Consider the following 15,461-nt stretch of genomic DNA (forward strand, 5'->3'; position numbering starts at 1 on the left):
CCACAGCAGCCAACCCCTACAGGCACAACCATTCCTGGGGTATGTGTGTGTGGAGGGGAAGAGGAGGGAGGCCAGGAACATGGCCCTTACCTGAGAGGGAGTAGTCGGTGCTGGTCATCCTCATGGCAGGTGTGTAGGAGACACGGGGAGCCAGGTCTCGGCCCTTCTCTTTCTGTCGCCGCCGATGCCAGGCAAATAGGCCCAGCAGCACCACAATGAGGAATAACAGGAGCATGATGCCTGTGACAGCACCCACCGAGTGCCGCTCTGCACTCAGTGCTGGGCTGATCTTGGTGTAGGGATTCAGCTCCTCCATCATGAGGGCAGCTGCGGGCAGAGGGAGGGCCTGAGCCTGGGGCTGGCCTTCTTGCGCTTCAGGTCTCCTGGGCCTGAGTTCAGATGCCTGTAACCCCTCTAATGTTAGGAGACCTGGTTCTGGCTTTGGCCCGATTCCTCAGTCCCTACGTGACTACCCCCAGCCCTCACTGTGCCTTCATCCCTAAAGGGGATGGAGTCCCAGGGCCATGACAAGGAGCAATTGTGACTGTGGATGTGAAACAATATTATTTTACTCTGTTCCAAAAATGAGTTAGCAGATATTAATTCATTTACCCTTCAGCCCTATGAAGGGATTAGTATTTTCCTTTCACAGATGAAAAAACCAATTTATCAAAAGGTTAGGTAATGTGCCCAAGATTACATAACCTGTAATTGGTGGAGTCAGGAAAAATTGAACACAGCTCCTCTCCCTGCTTCCTAATTGTGTGGCTCAGGGTCCCTGGCTTGCTCATTTGTAACATGGGGACAATAACCCCACCCTCCCCAGTCGTTGTGAGCACCAAGTGATAGACTGGCAAGGAAAGCTCTTAAGTACTGTGCTATTATTTCCAGGATTACTGCCCTCAGGACCCCTCTTGGTTGTGTATGTGAGGGCTGCCTCCACCCTCCATGCTGATGCTTAGTCTAGGAGGCTGTCCTGCCAGGCCCACAGTGTCTAGACTTCTCCTTGACTGTTGGCTGCTGGCTGAACTGAGCTGGCCAACATCACTAGGGAGGTAAATGTGCTGCAATATCGTTCTCAGTGATTTATCCTCAGAATGCAACGGAAATCTGTCTTTTGGCTCCTTTTCTATAATGTGAATAATTGAGAGCCCATTTTCATCCCCCATCTAGAACCAACATGTTTGCAGCACGTTATAAAGGCTTTTATATAACAAAGCCAGCATTTATTGGAGTGTTCACTTATGGGCCAGGCACCGTGCTGAGTCTCTTACTCATACTGTCTCAACTTGATTCTCACAACTGGACCCTGGGACTCCATCCCCTTTAGGCCCTATGAGGTGTTGTCCGACTGTAGTGCTAGAACCAAGGTCGAGCCCCTTTGGGCTCCTTGGCCTTCAGAGTAACCTTGTGTCATGGGGGAAGACGATTAATCTACTCTTCCCACTTTGCATGTGGAGTAACAGGCCTAGCAAAATCAAATAACCTACCCAAGGACACCTAGCGGGTAAGGCAGAACTAGAACTTGGCAGATATTCTAACTTGGTCTGGTGGCCTTTCCATAGTACTAGCTTGTGGCTACCCTTGCTTAGCTCATGGGAAACTTGCCAAGGGTGAGTCTAGGGAGGATGTGACTGAGAGACTGCCTGCTCCTTATGCCTCTCCAGCACGTGGAGCCTCTGCAGCCCACCCTATTCCTGCTGTCCTCACAAATGTGAATAAAGGGAAGTGTCATCAAATCCAGCTGTTCGAGTTGGAATCTCCCTAGAGCTTCCATGGGGCCCTTTGCACAGAGCCCAGGGGCTCTGCCACCTGTGTATTACCTTGGTCACACCTGATTCCTTTGAAGCCAGGGCTGCAGTAACAGGTGCCGGTGACATGGTCACAGGTGGAGTTGTTCATGCACTCACATAGCTGCTGACACCCATAGCCAAAGGTTCCTGGGGCACATCCTGTGTGGCACAAAGATTTAGGGTAGAGGACCCACTCACTCTCCACCCCTCCCATTCCATGTTTAGACAGCTATGGCGATAAGCCTGTTCTGCCTCCCACTGAGTGAAGCCTATTCCCTTAGCTCCTGTTGAGAGCATTTATAGCACTGAGTGGGGGACGCAGGGACAGAGGAGGAGAGAGCAGGGCCCACTCACCCCTACTTCCTCCTCATGCAGTATCTTCCACCTGCCATGCCCTAATCTGCGTGCCATAGGGACTTTAAAGAATAATAAAAAAAAAATCCTGCCTCCCACTATGCTCTCATTACCTGCTATGACCTCTGCCCTAAATGCACCCCCGCACCCCCCCACAACCGAAGGGAGAAATTCTTCAAACAATAATGTAGGCATGACCTTCCTCAGCATTTTTCCTTGGACGTTGTCCCCAAAGTCAAGGGACCAAGGGGTACAGAGCCCTGAGTGAGTGGACCTTGAAGCGGGAGGTATCCTCTGCAGGAGGCTGGGGCCCAGCAGCATCACCCAGGATCTGGGGTCAGGGCAGCTTACTCTGCTCACAGTGTTGCCCGGTGAAGCCTGTGCGGCAGGTGCACTTGCCACTGATGTGGTCACAGCTGGCGCCATTCTGACACTGGCATACGCGCCCACAGTCCTTCCCAAAAAATGCTGCTGGGCAGCCTAGAGAAACAGGATTTCCAGTCACGAGAGTTGCTGCTGGGTGGGGACAAGGGGTGCAGCGAGAACCAGACCTGTCTTCTGTCTTTTTTTTTGCTGAGCATAGGATGAAGACTAGTGAGACCCTGCAGCAGAGCTGTCTTCCTGCTCAGGATCTTCATGCTGAAGCAGTAGGGGCGAGGTGATCCTTGCCTTTCCAAGACAGAGGGGCCTTGGAACCACAGGCCAGGCTAGGGTCTACTTCCTGTGTGGACACAGGCTGCTCCTCCCCACTCTGGGCCCCACAGTCCAAGGAAGGTCTGGTCTTGGTGATTGCTGGGGTACCTTGCAGCCCTGACCTTCAAGGACTTTGGGCTTGTCAGTCCCCTGAATCCAGTCAGGTCTGGAGCTGCCCCTGCAGAGCTCCTCAGTTCTCATGGGGCAGGAGTCAGGTACCAGTCCTGGGGCCGCCTTCCTTCCTCCCTCCCTGCTGGTCTGGACAATGCCCACAGTGGCCAGTAGGCTGCAGCATGGTATTCTAAGTGGCTGGGAGACCAGGAGGTGGGGCTTACGCTGTGTGCAGAAGAGTCCAGTCCAGCCAGGGGTGCAGTGGCAGGCCCCGTCCTCGGTGCTGCAGCTCGCCCCGTTGTGGCAGCTGCATGCGTGGAAGCAGGCAGGGCCCCAGAACCCGGGTGGGCAAGCTGGGATGTTGGTGAAATGCAGAGGGTGAGGGGAAGGCAGAGAGGGGCAGACGGAGAGGGAGAAGAAGGGGGAGTACATGTCAGAGCCAAGATGCCAAGATGGACCTGGCTGACATTTCCTGGCTTTCAGGGGCTTCATGCACTGTTCCCAGAATTCCTGCACTTACTTCTCGGATTAGTTACCCAGGATTCCCATTAAGCCCAGATTCTCTGCCCACTCTCCAAGTCTTTGATGACTGACTCAGCAGGGCTCTATCACTCTCCTCTCAGGGGACTGATTTGGAGCATGCAGGTAAACACTGTGGCTTACCGTGTATGTACTGTGTGTGCTTCCCCGTGAGAATGGGGACTTTCCTAGGGCAGGAGCTCTCTTCTCTCAGTTGGTGAGCTCCTGACAATGGAGCCTATGTCTCCTCATCAGAATGGAAATTCCCTCAGCCATCTAACTAGGACTTCCCCAAGGGTACTGGCTAGGTCTCACCCATCAGACAAGGAGCTCCACAGGGTCTCTGTCCTTAGTTTGGGGGCTTCTGGAGAGGGGCTGTTCCCTCCACATCAGATTGGTGCACTTTACATGAACAGCCTTAAGGACGACATTCACATGGGCCACCCAGAGGGCACTGTACCCTCCTGAGGTGGCTGCCCTGGCCTCATCTCACTTCCCTACTCTCAAACTCGAGTATGCTGTTGCCCCTCCTCTTCCCCATCCAAACTCAGGGGCTGCTGCTTGTGCGGGTGCTGATGGAGTGTTAAGTCTCAGAATTCATAGCATTAATGGTACTATCAACAATATCAATACCTTTGATACCAGCAGTTAATACCAATGATCAATCCTAATAATCCATCATGTTAGGTATAGAGCTAAATGGGGCTCATTCCTACATGCAGAAGGAGATTTCATCCCTGGAAGTGGAGGCACCAGGACAGAGAGGTTTTGGGCAACAAAGGGAGAATTTTTGGGCCTGACTGCAGGTAGGGGCATTTCCAGGTGGCAGCAGCTTACCCTGTGAGCAGTCCTTGCCAATCCATCCAGGAAAGCACTGGCAGGAGCCGTCGATAGGGCTGCAGGTCCCGTTGTTGGCACAGGAGCAGAGCTGAGCACAGTCCTGCCCAAAGTGTCCTCCAGCACACACTGTGGGCACAGGGCAGCCTGGCACCCATCTTCCCACCTGTGTTCCTCTGACCTCCACCCACAGCCTCATCCCTAGAAGTTCCCAAGCCACAGCCATGATCACTCGGGGGTCATGGATCTGGATTGAAACCGCGCCCGCCTTGGTACCCTCATCACCGTTCTCCATTTGCACATAAATGAGTTGCCCCTCTCATGCCTACAGCTGCATTCTTCAGAAGGCTCTATTATGATTGCCTTTAAGAACCACCTGAGGCCCATGGAGGTAGAATCACCTGACTTAGGTCTCACAGATGAGAAGTGGGAGGCTGAGCACTATACTTCTGGACTCACAGTCCAGTGCTCCCCGTACTGTTCCACAGCCTTCTGCTTTCCATTACCACTTTCACCAACATCATGATTCCACAACCACGAGGGTAGAGAATGTGTACAGCTGGACAGAGAGGGACAAATGCCATGTGGCAGGTCTGCCTGCGGTTTAACTGTTAGAGGACCAGCCCTGAATGTCTGTCCCTGCCCGCCTCTTTCCTCTGACGTGTCGCTCAAGCCTCTCAGCTCAACATCTTCCTCAGGAAAGCCCTCCTGAGTTCACAAGGCCCTCTCCATCACTGGTATTTCCAATTTGAGTCACTTGGAGGATTTTGGTCACGGGCCTTCCTGGAGGAGTCACTCCTTGGTCGCTGGAGGAAGAGCTGGTTTCCTCAGTCAGGCTGCAAAGCTCTTTTAGGACTAGGTTTGAGTATTTATTGAGCATTTAACCTTTTGTTTCCCCGTGCAATTCATCCCCCACCTGCTTCCTGCAGCTCGAGCTCTCTAAAGCACAGCTTTCTTCATGGCACTCCTATGTCCTGCTCAGAGAGCCTCAGTGGGTTCCCCATCACCACAAAATAAAGTCGATCCTGGAGAGCAGCACAGAGGATGATGGGAAGGTGTTGATTCTTGAAGATACATGACTTCCCTAGGGCCCAGGTCTCTCACATCTTGGATTGAAACCCTCTGCTTTATACCACACTGCCTCATATTGGTAGTTCATCCCCAGCCAGACCGTGGGCTGCTAGTGGCTAGGATCTGAATCTACTCAGTACCTCTCCTGGACATGATTGGTAGTTGAGACAAATAATACAGGCAGCGTGGTGGACCAGACTCTCCAGTCCAAAGCCTTGGATTTAGGTCTAAGTTTTCTTTAGGTATTCAACAAACATACGCATGACACTTAAATGCACCAGACACTGTTCAATGTGCTTCACAAATACAGGCATACCTCAGAGATGTGGGTTTGGTTCCAGACCACTGCAAGTGAATATTGCAGTAAAGCAAGTCACACAGATGTTCTGGTTTCCCAGAGCATACAAAAGTTATGTTTATATTATACTGTAGTCTATTAAGTGTGTAATAGCCTTATGTCTAAAAAACAATGTACATGCCTTGATTAAAAAACACTTTATTGCAAAAAAAAATGCTGACACAGACACAAAGTGTACACATGGTGTTGGAAACATGGCACCGACAGGGCTTGCTTAAGGCAGGGTTGCCACAAACCTTTGGTTTTTTTGTTTTGAGATGGAGTCTCGCTATGTTGCCCAGGCTAGAGTGCAGTGGTGCAATCTCAGCTCACTGCAACCTCTTCCTCCCAGGTTCAAGCAATTCTCCTGCCTTAGCCTCCCCATATAGGCACGTGCCACCACGTCCGGCTAATTTTTGTATTTTTAGTAGAGACAGGGTTTCACCATGTTGGCCAGGCTGGTCTCAAACTCCTGACCTCAAGCCTTGGCCTCCCAAAGTGCTGGGATTACAGATGTGAACCACTGCACCCAGCCAAACCTTTAATTTGTAAAAAAAAAAAAAAAAAAAACAACAACAACAAGCAAAATGCAGTTTCTGTGAAGCACAATAAAACAAGGTATGCCTGTATTTAGTTCACTTACTCTTGGAATACTATTATACAGTCTCATTATTATGCCTTATCATTAACTCTGCTTTATAGATGAGAAACTGAGGCAGGTTAAATAACTTGCCCAAGGTCACACAACTAGGAAGTTGTACTGCTTGCTGGCTAAGTGCCTTTGAGCAAATTCTCTGTTTCCTCATCTTTGAGGTAGGAATGGGAACCCTCACCGACTGTCCTAGGGCCATGGTTAGTAGCTATGGCAGGCTGGCTGATTTGGGGCCCTGTGCTTCTCCTGGCAGAAACCTTAGCTCTCTTCCAGGAAGTTCCAGTGCCAAGAGGGTGACATGCATCTCACCTGTTTGCAGCTCAGGCTCCAGCTTTTTGAAAAGCAGGCTGCCCAGCCTCTTCTTTCCTACCTCTGGGAGGTGCTTGATTTGGGGAACCCATCCCCAAGTCCTGGCCCTCTGTGGGGAGTAGGGTGCCAGAGCTGCTCCCCCTACCCTACCCCCAAAATGAACTCTGAGCTTCTCTAACAAGACAGTCTTATCTTTGAAGTCTTTCTCACATACACGAGGCCAACAAATTTACCCACAGAACTGCTAATACGATCAATCTAATCCATTAATTGGTCAACTTCTTAGCTGAATCAAGAGTAAGGCAAAGAGAGGGGCAGTGGACAGAAGGGGGCTGGTGAAAAGAAAACATCTGGTTATGTTTAATCTATGTTTAATGGTTCTGCATAAGCAGTGTCTGTAATTTGTAACTTGCTGGAAAGCCAGTCATTAGAAAGTGTCAGTTCAATTTTTTACAAGGTTTGAGACTTAACCAGGGCAGATGGCCATTAATAGCAAACTCTATTAGATCTATATGTGGGAAATACTCATTAGACCAGTGGGCGATAAATCAGACAATGCAGTATCTGAGAGTTACTCCTCGGGCTGCATGGGTCCTAATTTAGACCTAGACTATCTGTATTGATGACCGAGTCTCCTATGTTTAATAAGTAAACCTCGACATGTCAGGTTATGATTAAAACATCCTAGGAGGGCTGCAAGTAAATGAAACTGTCACATATGTTTCCCTGGGGCTCAAACTTCTCATGACCTCAAAGCATCATGTAGTAAACTTTCTACTCATACATACATATTAACAGCCCACACACTTGCAAAAATAGCCCAGCTCAGCAGTGATTATTCATCAAAAGAATGGGTTCCCCTGGGAGGTAGTGAGCGCTCAGTCAACAGAAGTATTTAAGCAGAGTCCAGATGAGATTTCTTGCATAGATGACCTTGAAGTTGCTTTTAGCCCTAAGTTTAACTTATCCTAAACTCTATTCACTCTTTTCAGGTTAGAATGCAAGTTCTGGAACCTTGTGTTCAAACCGTTCTGAAGGCCCCAGACTACCTTCTGAGCCCCATTTCCCACCCCCAGCTACCATATCCATCAGCTGTTCCCTATAGCATGCCCATGTCTCTGTGCTTTGTCCAAGCTACTTCCTCTACACAGAATGATTTTCTTCCTTTTCCACCTTTCAAGCTAAGGCCCAGCTGAAGTCCTGCATGGTCCATGGAGCCTTCCCCCAAATCCACACTGTCTTGTCCTAAGAAAGCCAGGGATGGCAATAGGCAATGATGTGTGGAGGCAGCTCCTACCTTCTCACTGGTTGTTCAATATTTGGGAATTTTGTGAATGATGTTAAACCACTGGTACCTTAAAATCAGCCATGGTAGGAATATATTTTAAAAATCCGCAGAGGTTACAGATCAGGGGTTTTCCCCCACAAAGAGCTGGTAGGGCAGAACACCAATGCAAATAAGCTTTATATCTCTTTTCGACTCCTGCTGAGTGGTAGCAGTTCTTGGAAGTCGGTATTGTGAAGGATTCTGAGGTCAAGTCAGGAAAGCATGTGGGGAGGGATTAGGGATGGTGGCCTGAATATGACGGGGAGAAGGGCTTGGAAGTTGCCATCGCCAGCCAAAGCCAGAGCCAGCTCTTCTGCACTCCCACAGCATTCTCTGCCTTTACCCTTGGCACTCGGCACAGACCACATGGTGCCACTTCTGATGCAGATCTCTACGCTTGTTTCACTTTTCATCCTTTTAGCATGCATGTTGGAATCAGAATATGTTTCTTCCACTTGCTAGCTGCGAAATCACAGACAAATCATTTCACTTCTCTGAGCCTGTTAACTGCGTTAGGGCCTTTGTCTCATGCCATGTGGGGCTCAATTCTCATAAAGGCAGCCCAAGTCCTGAAGAGGGAAGGAGCTACCTCCACAGCGTATGATGAAAATCCCCAAGCCCTTCCTTCCCTGCCACTTTCCTCCCAGAACCTCTCACCTCCCCGCCCAGTACCTTCCCACTGGAGACAGTACCTTGGTTGCAGAGAGCTCCAGAGAATCCTGGGAGGCACTCACAGATGCCGCTGATGTGGTGGCAGGGCCCGCTGCTGTGCACGCAGAGGGGGCATGGCTGGGCACACCCGTGGCCATAGAACCCAGGGGGACAGACTGAGGGTGAAAGGAAGATGGTGGTCAGCAGCCCAAGAGACCCCAGCCAGCCTAGCTACCCTTCCTGTTCCACACTTCTCAGAAACATGGGGAGACCTGCATCCTTCCCACATCTTGGAGGGCACATCCCTTTCTGCAAAGAAGAGCTGTGGTGTGGCCCTGTTTCCATTGAGTAGCTGGGCTGGGCCCCAAACCTGGGGACAGAACTGCAGAGAGAGAGGAGACTAGAGGGAAGGAAGAGATGGGGGCTGATTCAAGAGCCCAGCCGAGTCTCTCAGGCCATGGCTAGTTCCAACTGGAGAGGGCTAGGGAGGATGAGCCCTCTAAACTCTTCGGGGTCAGGGGATTAGCCTTACTTCTCTGGCATAAGGGTCCTCGGAAACCAGGGGCACACTCGCAGCTCCCATCCTCTGGGGAGCAGGAGCCTCCATTCTCACAGCTGCAGGAGACGGAGCAGTTGGGGCCCCAGCGGCCAGGTGGACACGTGCTGTCACAGTGGATGCCTGTGGGCCAGAGGCAGACTCAGGTCAGTGGTAAGAGAGGTGAGGGTGAAGGGAAGAATGGAGGGAAGGGGGACAGTGCAGTATGAAGAGGTGGAGGCAAGCGTAGTGCATCCAGGAATGTAGAGGAGAAACCCGGCTGAGGCTTGGCTGGTCATGGAGGATTTTCAGGAAGAAGTGATGTCCAGAGCTCTAAAAGTCGAGGAGGAATTGACCAAGAAAATGAACTTATATGTACAAAGAGCAGGAGGCAGGAGAAAGAATCACATTTTGAAAGAAATTACAAATAGCGAGTGTGGCTGAACCACAAAGTGCAAAATGGGGAACGGCAAGAGATGAGATTGTGGGAGTAAGAAGGGACCAGATCACAAGGGCCTCTTCTGTATGGCATCCAAGAACAGGACCGGGAGAAACCAACTATGGGCAAGTAAGTGCCAGCTGGGAGTGAGCCATATGCCCACACGTTAGCCCAGGAGCCACTGGTGCTGCTGGGTCCCTGCCAACCCACCCAGGGAGGGGCTCAGAGAGTAGGTAGGATCTTTTCAGATTCTTCTGACCAGACTCCTCAGCGCAGTATGTGTGTCATTCATACACACAATAGAAACCAGTGCTTTGCAAAAATTCCATTTACTGTCACTATGTATGATGGACTCTGATGTTTTCTTTGTACTATGATGTATTCGATTTCAGCTTTTAAAATGCTAGTTGTAACCCAACAATTTGATTTAATGACCCTCAGTTTGACAGAGGCTTATGGGGGAATGGATGGAATTTCTCAATAAGAAAAAGGAACAAAGTCTATAGTCTTTTTGGGCTCAGGTAGAAGAAATGTGTGTTAGGTTCCCTACAGCCTGAAGGTGAAGAAGGAATTTTAAAAGGCCTGAGGCTGGATGCCCCAGCTCTGGGGTAGGTTTTCTTCCCAGGCAGAAAGGCTTCCAGTCTGACATGCATTAGGGAAATGGAACATGTGAGCCCAGGAGATTGGCTTGGCTTCAGAAGGTGAATATCAGAGGCTCAGAGAGGGGCAGAATTAGCTGAAAAATCATGTCTGCCTTGTTATAAGGACAGCGATTGTGGGAAAGAGAAAGAAAGGAGAAAGACACTCATGCCTAGTGAACAGAGCCAGCCCTAGCAGCAGCAGGAGAGCAGTGGGACCAATTTAGAGGCAGACTGGAATTGTACAAGCCCACCTGGGCTGGCAAGGAGAGGGGAGGGAGGGTGGAACCGCCGGAGAGGGGAGAGGGAGGGGGATGCAACAGGTTTTACTCATCCTCCTGTTCCTCAGTCTAGCCCAGCATCTGTGCTTCCTCCCTGTAATGTCTCAGTTTTGCAGCAGGGTAGAGGCTTCAGATGCCACTCTCTGGGAAATGGTTGCGGGTGGGTAGGTGGGGTGGGGGGGGCAAGTGGTTTCCTCCCCAGGGAATGGGATCTGGCAGCCATATTTGCCATATTTTACCCATTGATGGAGGTCTCTCCCAGTGGTGTTTCAGGTGCCCAAGAGGTGAACCCTGGACAGGCAACATAGATTGACTAGAGGGAGTTTGGGAAAGTGGAAACCATAAAACTGTTCAAGGTTTTGGATCCATCTTCAAGTTTCTCCTTTTCCTGGGCATAACAAAACTGTGATCTGCCACAGGGCTTTTTTTTTTTTTTTTTTTTTTTTTTTTTGGAGACAGGGTCTCACTCTGTCACCCAGGTGGGAGTGCAGTGACGTGCTCATGGCAACCTCTGCATCCCAGGTTCAAGCAATTCTGCCTCAGCCTCCTGAGTAGCTGGGATTACAGGTATGAGCCACCACCACAGCTGGCTAACTTTTGTATTTGTAGTAGAGACAGGGTTCCTCCATGTTGGCCAGGCTAGTTTTAACTCCTGGTCTCAAATGATCCGCCTGCCTCAGCCTCCCAAAGTGCTGGGATTATAGTCGTGAGCCACTGCGCTGGCCTAGGATTTCTTTTGCCTATGGTTGTTGGAAACCCAGGATTCAGACCACAGGCCTAGGGACAAAGCTGTTCCTCGCACTAAGGTGGAGCTTTGCTGCCCACAGGGCCTCCAGTTCCACTGCACACCAAGCACTCTGCCAGCTGACCAAGGCACATGTGTCACACGTAGACACTGCTCTTTCCTAAAACTATAGGTATTACTGTGTTCATAAAACACAGTGTATGTGAAAGCACCACTGAATTCATGGCAGCTGGTTGCTATTGTGTTTATCCCAGCCAATGGCTATTAAAAGTATAGCTACTCTCATTGTGGAATCGTTAGTATCTTCATGTCAAAAGGGGTCCTCATTTATGGAGATTGAGAACCGTAAGTGTACCGTGTTTATTCTCAGACTGAAGGTGGCTGCAAAGTCCCACTGGGTTCTAGGACTTTGCAGTTATTATATTCTGGGCCTGTTTCTGTGGGAGTAGGGCTCCTGTTTGTGGTTCTTATATGTCCCAAGACCTTCTTGGAGCTTAAGACATGGGATCTAAGTGGAAAGAAGGGTCAAAGATTTCCCCATATGGAGTGCCCAGTTCCAGAAGCGACTTACTGATATGATCAAAGGGGCTGGCCTTGGCCTTGTGGGAGGCTCCCAGCTATAGTTTCTGAAGAAGCAGCTTCAGTTACCTTCCTGGGCCCCAGTTTTCCCCGCAGTTGTATAGGGATAGTCCCCCTCAGAGGTCCTTTCCTTTCTTACTCTAGGGAATCCCCTTGCTCTATTTTTCAGGACTCCTCCCCACCCCCACATCTATATTGGTGGGTAAACCTAGGCTAGGAATCCATACATGAAGATCTCTAGTTCATGCAATGAAGCTAGTAGCCACTCAGCAGCCCATATCCTTCAGGGTCCGTTTAGGGCCCTCCTTCTCCAGGAAGCCTTCTTGGATGTCTGCCCAGGGAGACAAGCATCTCTTTGATAATCAGCAGCATACAGCTGTGTCTCCACCTGTTACTTGAAAGCTTCATACACGAGTCCTGTCTCTCCTGTCAGCAATTTGAAGACAGGTACCATGGCTTACTGACACTTCTGACTTTGCTTACCTAGGTGCTCCTCATGGACAGGATGCCATCGTGGTCATTTTTGCATCTTTGGTGCCCAACACAGTGTTTGGCACACAGTAGGTACTCAGAAACTGTTGCTTTTTACCATTTACTGCTGAGTCTGGCATGGTGCTGGGCACAAGTTAGCTGCCAATATAAAGGCTTGGTAATTGCTTGAGTCAATTAATGCTAGTTGATTGAATAAATGGTTCCCCCTTAAGATACAATCCTGAGTCTCTCATCCTGTTGGCCCTAATGTCCTGAGACCCCAGACAAACTTTTCCTTATCTGTGGCATGAGAAGGTTGGTGGAGATAATCTTTAAAGCCTCCATCACTTTAAGGGGAAAAATCATGAATGATTATAGGCCAACTTCTTCCAGTTTATTTCAATAAACATTTAATAAGCACATATTATGTGCAGGGCAAGATGAATAAGACAAAATGCCAGTTTTCTGTAAGCCTGTGGCTTATGAGGGTTAAGGGGAGACACGTGCACAGCTTAGGGCAGCCCCAAACCTGTGCCAAGCCAAGGAATAAGCAATGTGCCAGGGACTGGGAAGTTAGTCACAGATTTTTCTTGCGGCAAAGGTGAGTGGGGAGGGCTCAGTGGGAGGCCCATGTGTGTCTCTCATTGGCCCCCTTCTGCATGACAAACCTCAGGGTATCAATCACTTCTTTGAAAAGACTTCAGGACCACATTTGGGGAAATTAGGTTTAGAACAGCAGAGGCCTTGCTGAAAGCTTGTTCACCAAAGACAGAATTTTTAAGCACTAGATGTCATTAAAATCTTAATCGGCTCACTCAAAATTAAGGCAATGAAAAATTAAAGTTGATTTCCACTTGGCTCCTGCTGAGATTCTAGGGTGCCAGTGACCAGGGTAGAGCCTTATTCTTTACTGAGGAGCAGGAGCCAGCAGGGCAGGGGAAGCCAGGCTGGAGATACTGCAGAGGAAGCAATGTCCCTGGCTCTTGGCTGCTTAGAAACTTTCTGGTTATGAACACAGGCTGTGCAGCAACCTGATGTTGATTATTTATCTGAGAACCTATACTGCCAGAAATGACTATATTTCTTTCTTTCTCTTTGCTGCTCATCACCTTGGGACTGGCTAGTAGGTTCACTCCTGAAATGCTTATTAAGCACTTCCTGTATTCATGGCCTGCTTTTACTGAGCACTTACTATGTGCCAGGCACTGTTAGCACTTTATAGGTAGTAACTCATTTAAGCTTCAAAACAACCCTGTAATTGCAAGGATAATTGTCTGTATTTTATGGATGGAGAGTTCAGGCCCTGAGAGGTTAAATGACTTGCCCAAGGTCATAAACCCCAGCAGTCTGGCTCCAGAGCTGAGTTCTTAGCTACCGTGTTATCCATATCTCAGCGTGTGGCAGGCAGTGGATACAATGGCGAATAAGGCAGATGCCTCTATAGAGCTGATGGCCACGTTAGGGAGGCAGATAATAAACAGTTACCACAGTTGTCATTGAACTCTGATTTAAGTACCACAATAGGAAAAGTGTAGGGTAGAAGAATTAATAAAGGGGATGCTTTTGTCTTGGTCAGGTTGGGGGTGGGTATTGTAGCAGGGGAAGTGCCTTCCCAGAGGAAGAAAGCTTTACACTGAAATCTGGTAGACAAGGAGTTATCAGGTGAAAAGGGGAAGGAATGATCCAGACAGAGGGAATGGCATGTACAAAGGCCTGGAGGCAGGAAGGTGGTTGGCTTCCTGAAGTAGTAGACTGTGGCCCTGGTGGCTGGAATGTAGTGAGCCACAAAGTGAACAGAGTGAGGTGGAGGAGTCAGGCAGAGCCAGAGCCAGATCCCGTGGGCCATGGGCCATGGTAAGGATTTAAAATTTTATGTAAGAGTCATGGGAAACCATTGAGGCATTCTGAACAGGGACTGAAACAGCACATCTGGGTTTGGAAGGCTGACTCTGGCCACCAGGTGCAGAATGAATGCAGCTGGGCAAGAGCGGAGGCCAAGGCAGTGCCAGATGCGGGATGGTGCCCAGCAGACCGTGTGGTGGCAGTGGGATGGAGAGAAGTAGATGGATTCACCTTGTATTTAGGAGGCAGGCTGACAGGATAGATATAAGGACCAGGATTCTGAGACTGGACTAAGGAGAAAGGCCCTTGTCCCCTTCTCCATCATATTCTCCAGATTGAGCACTTACACCCACCATATGTCAGCTTTTGACCTACTGGAGTGACTCCAGCGCTTCGGACAGAGCTTATACCTAATAGATGTTCAATAAATACTTACTTGAATTAAATGGAATGGAGAACTGGAACCCAGAGCAGATAAAGGGAAAGATGCATACTCAGGTATCAAGAAGAAAGATATTGAAGAAGAAAGAACGGTCAAGAGAAGTAGAATACCAAGAACCCAGTTTCACAGTACCTGGGTGGTGGCACAGCAAGGGAAGGTTACCTGTCCATCCGGCCAGGCAGCAGCAGTGGCCTGTGACGGGGTCACATCCATCAGCATGGCTGCAGTCACAGTGTTCACTGCAGTTCAGCCCAAATGTGCCATCCTGTGGAAAAGACAGGGAGAGAAAGATGATCAGACCCAAACTTCCAGAGGTTTGTATACTTCTATGGATCTTTTCTTTAATTTTTACTTTTGGAGGGTCCAGTGAGATCTACTGGATCTTGATGACAAAACTGAGCCAGAACCCCACAGGGATGCAGGGAGACTGGGGCTGGGGCATGATGGGGACACGTTTTGTAAGTGGGGATCAACACAGCCATGAAGACACCCTGAAGAATTATTTGGCTGCATTAACAGGAGTATGAGGTTGGGAGGGAGGTGATACTCCTGCTCTACTTTTCAGTGGTCAAGCTCAAACGCCTGTAGTGATCATTAACTAAAATTGTAAATGAAAGTGCACTTTGCAAATTGTAACACATTGATCACCTGTGAGGAATGACTATGCCTTATTCTTTGTTGCTGGGGAAGAAGGTAGTCACCAATTCTTATATGCTCATTAGGTATCAAGAGCCTCATATACCTAATTTTTCTTAATCCTCACAGCAATTCCATGATATTATTCCATTATATTCCCACTTTAAAGATGCGAAACAAGGTTAGAGAGGTGAAGTAA

The 15,461-nt window shown here is 49.2% G+C and overlaps 1 protein-coding gene across 17 annotated transcripts in view; it reads right to left on the reverse strand.

The window, feature by feature from the left end:
- Nucleotides 1–15,461, reverse strand: part of MEGF11 (multiple EGF like domains 11) — a 381,359-nt gene that overhangs the window by 18,322 nt on the left and 347,576 nt on the right. For all 17 annotated transcript variants that reach the window (XR_004030546.1, XM_003267113.3, XM_030814597.1 and 14 more), the window contains 8 exons: nucleotides 14,789–14,891; nucleotides 9,187–9,333; nucleotides 8,696–8,830; nucleotides 4,308–4,436; nucleotides 3,176–3,304; nucleotides 2,499–2,627; nucleotides 1,824–1,952; nucleotides 91–327 (listed from right to left, as the gene is read on the reverse strand). Coding sequence is in view for 16 of the 17 variants with exons in the window: in XM_003267113.3 (XP_003267161.1) it covers nucleotides 91–327; nucleotides 1,824–1,952; nucleotides 2,499–2,627; nucleotides 3,176–3,304; nucleotides 4,308–4,436; nucleotides 8,696–8,830; nucleotides 9,187–9,333; nucleotides 14,789–14,891 (1,138 nt within the window). In the remaining variant the exon portion in view is untranslated. The remainder of the gene's footprint in view (nucleotides 1–90; nucleotides 328–1,823; nucleotides 1,953–2,498; nucleotides 2,628–3,175; nucleotides 3,305–4,307; nucleotides 4,437–8,695; nucleotides 8,831–9,186; nucleotides 9,334–14,788; nucleotides 14,892–15,461) is intronic.

This window comes from Nomascus leucogenys, chromosome 6 (assembly GCF_006542625.1).
Source record: "Nomascus leucogenys isolate Asia chromosome 6, Asia_NLE_v1, whole genome shotgun sequence".
NCBI lineage: Eukaryota > Metazoa > Chordata > Mammalia > Primates > Hylobatidae > Nomascus > Nomascus leucogenys.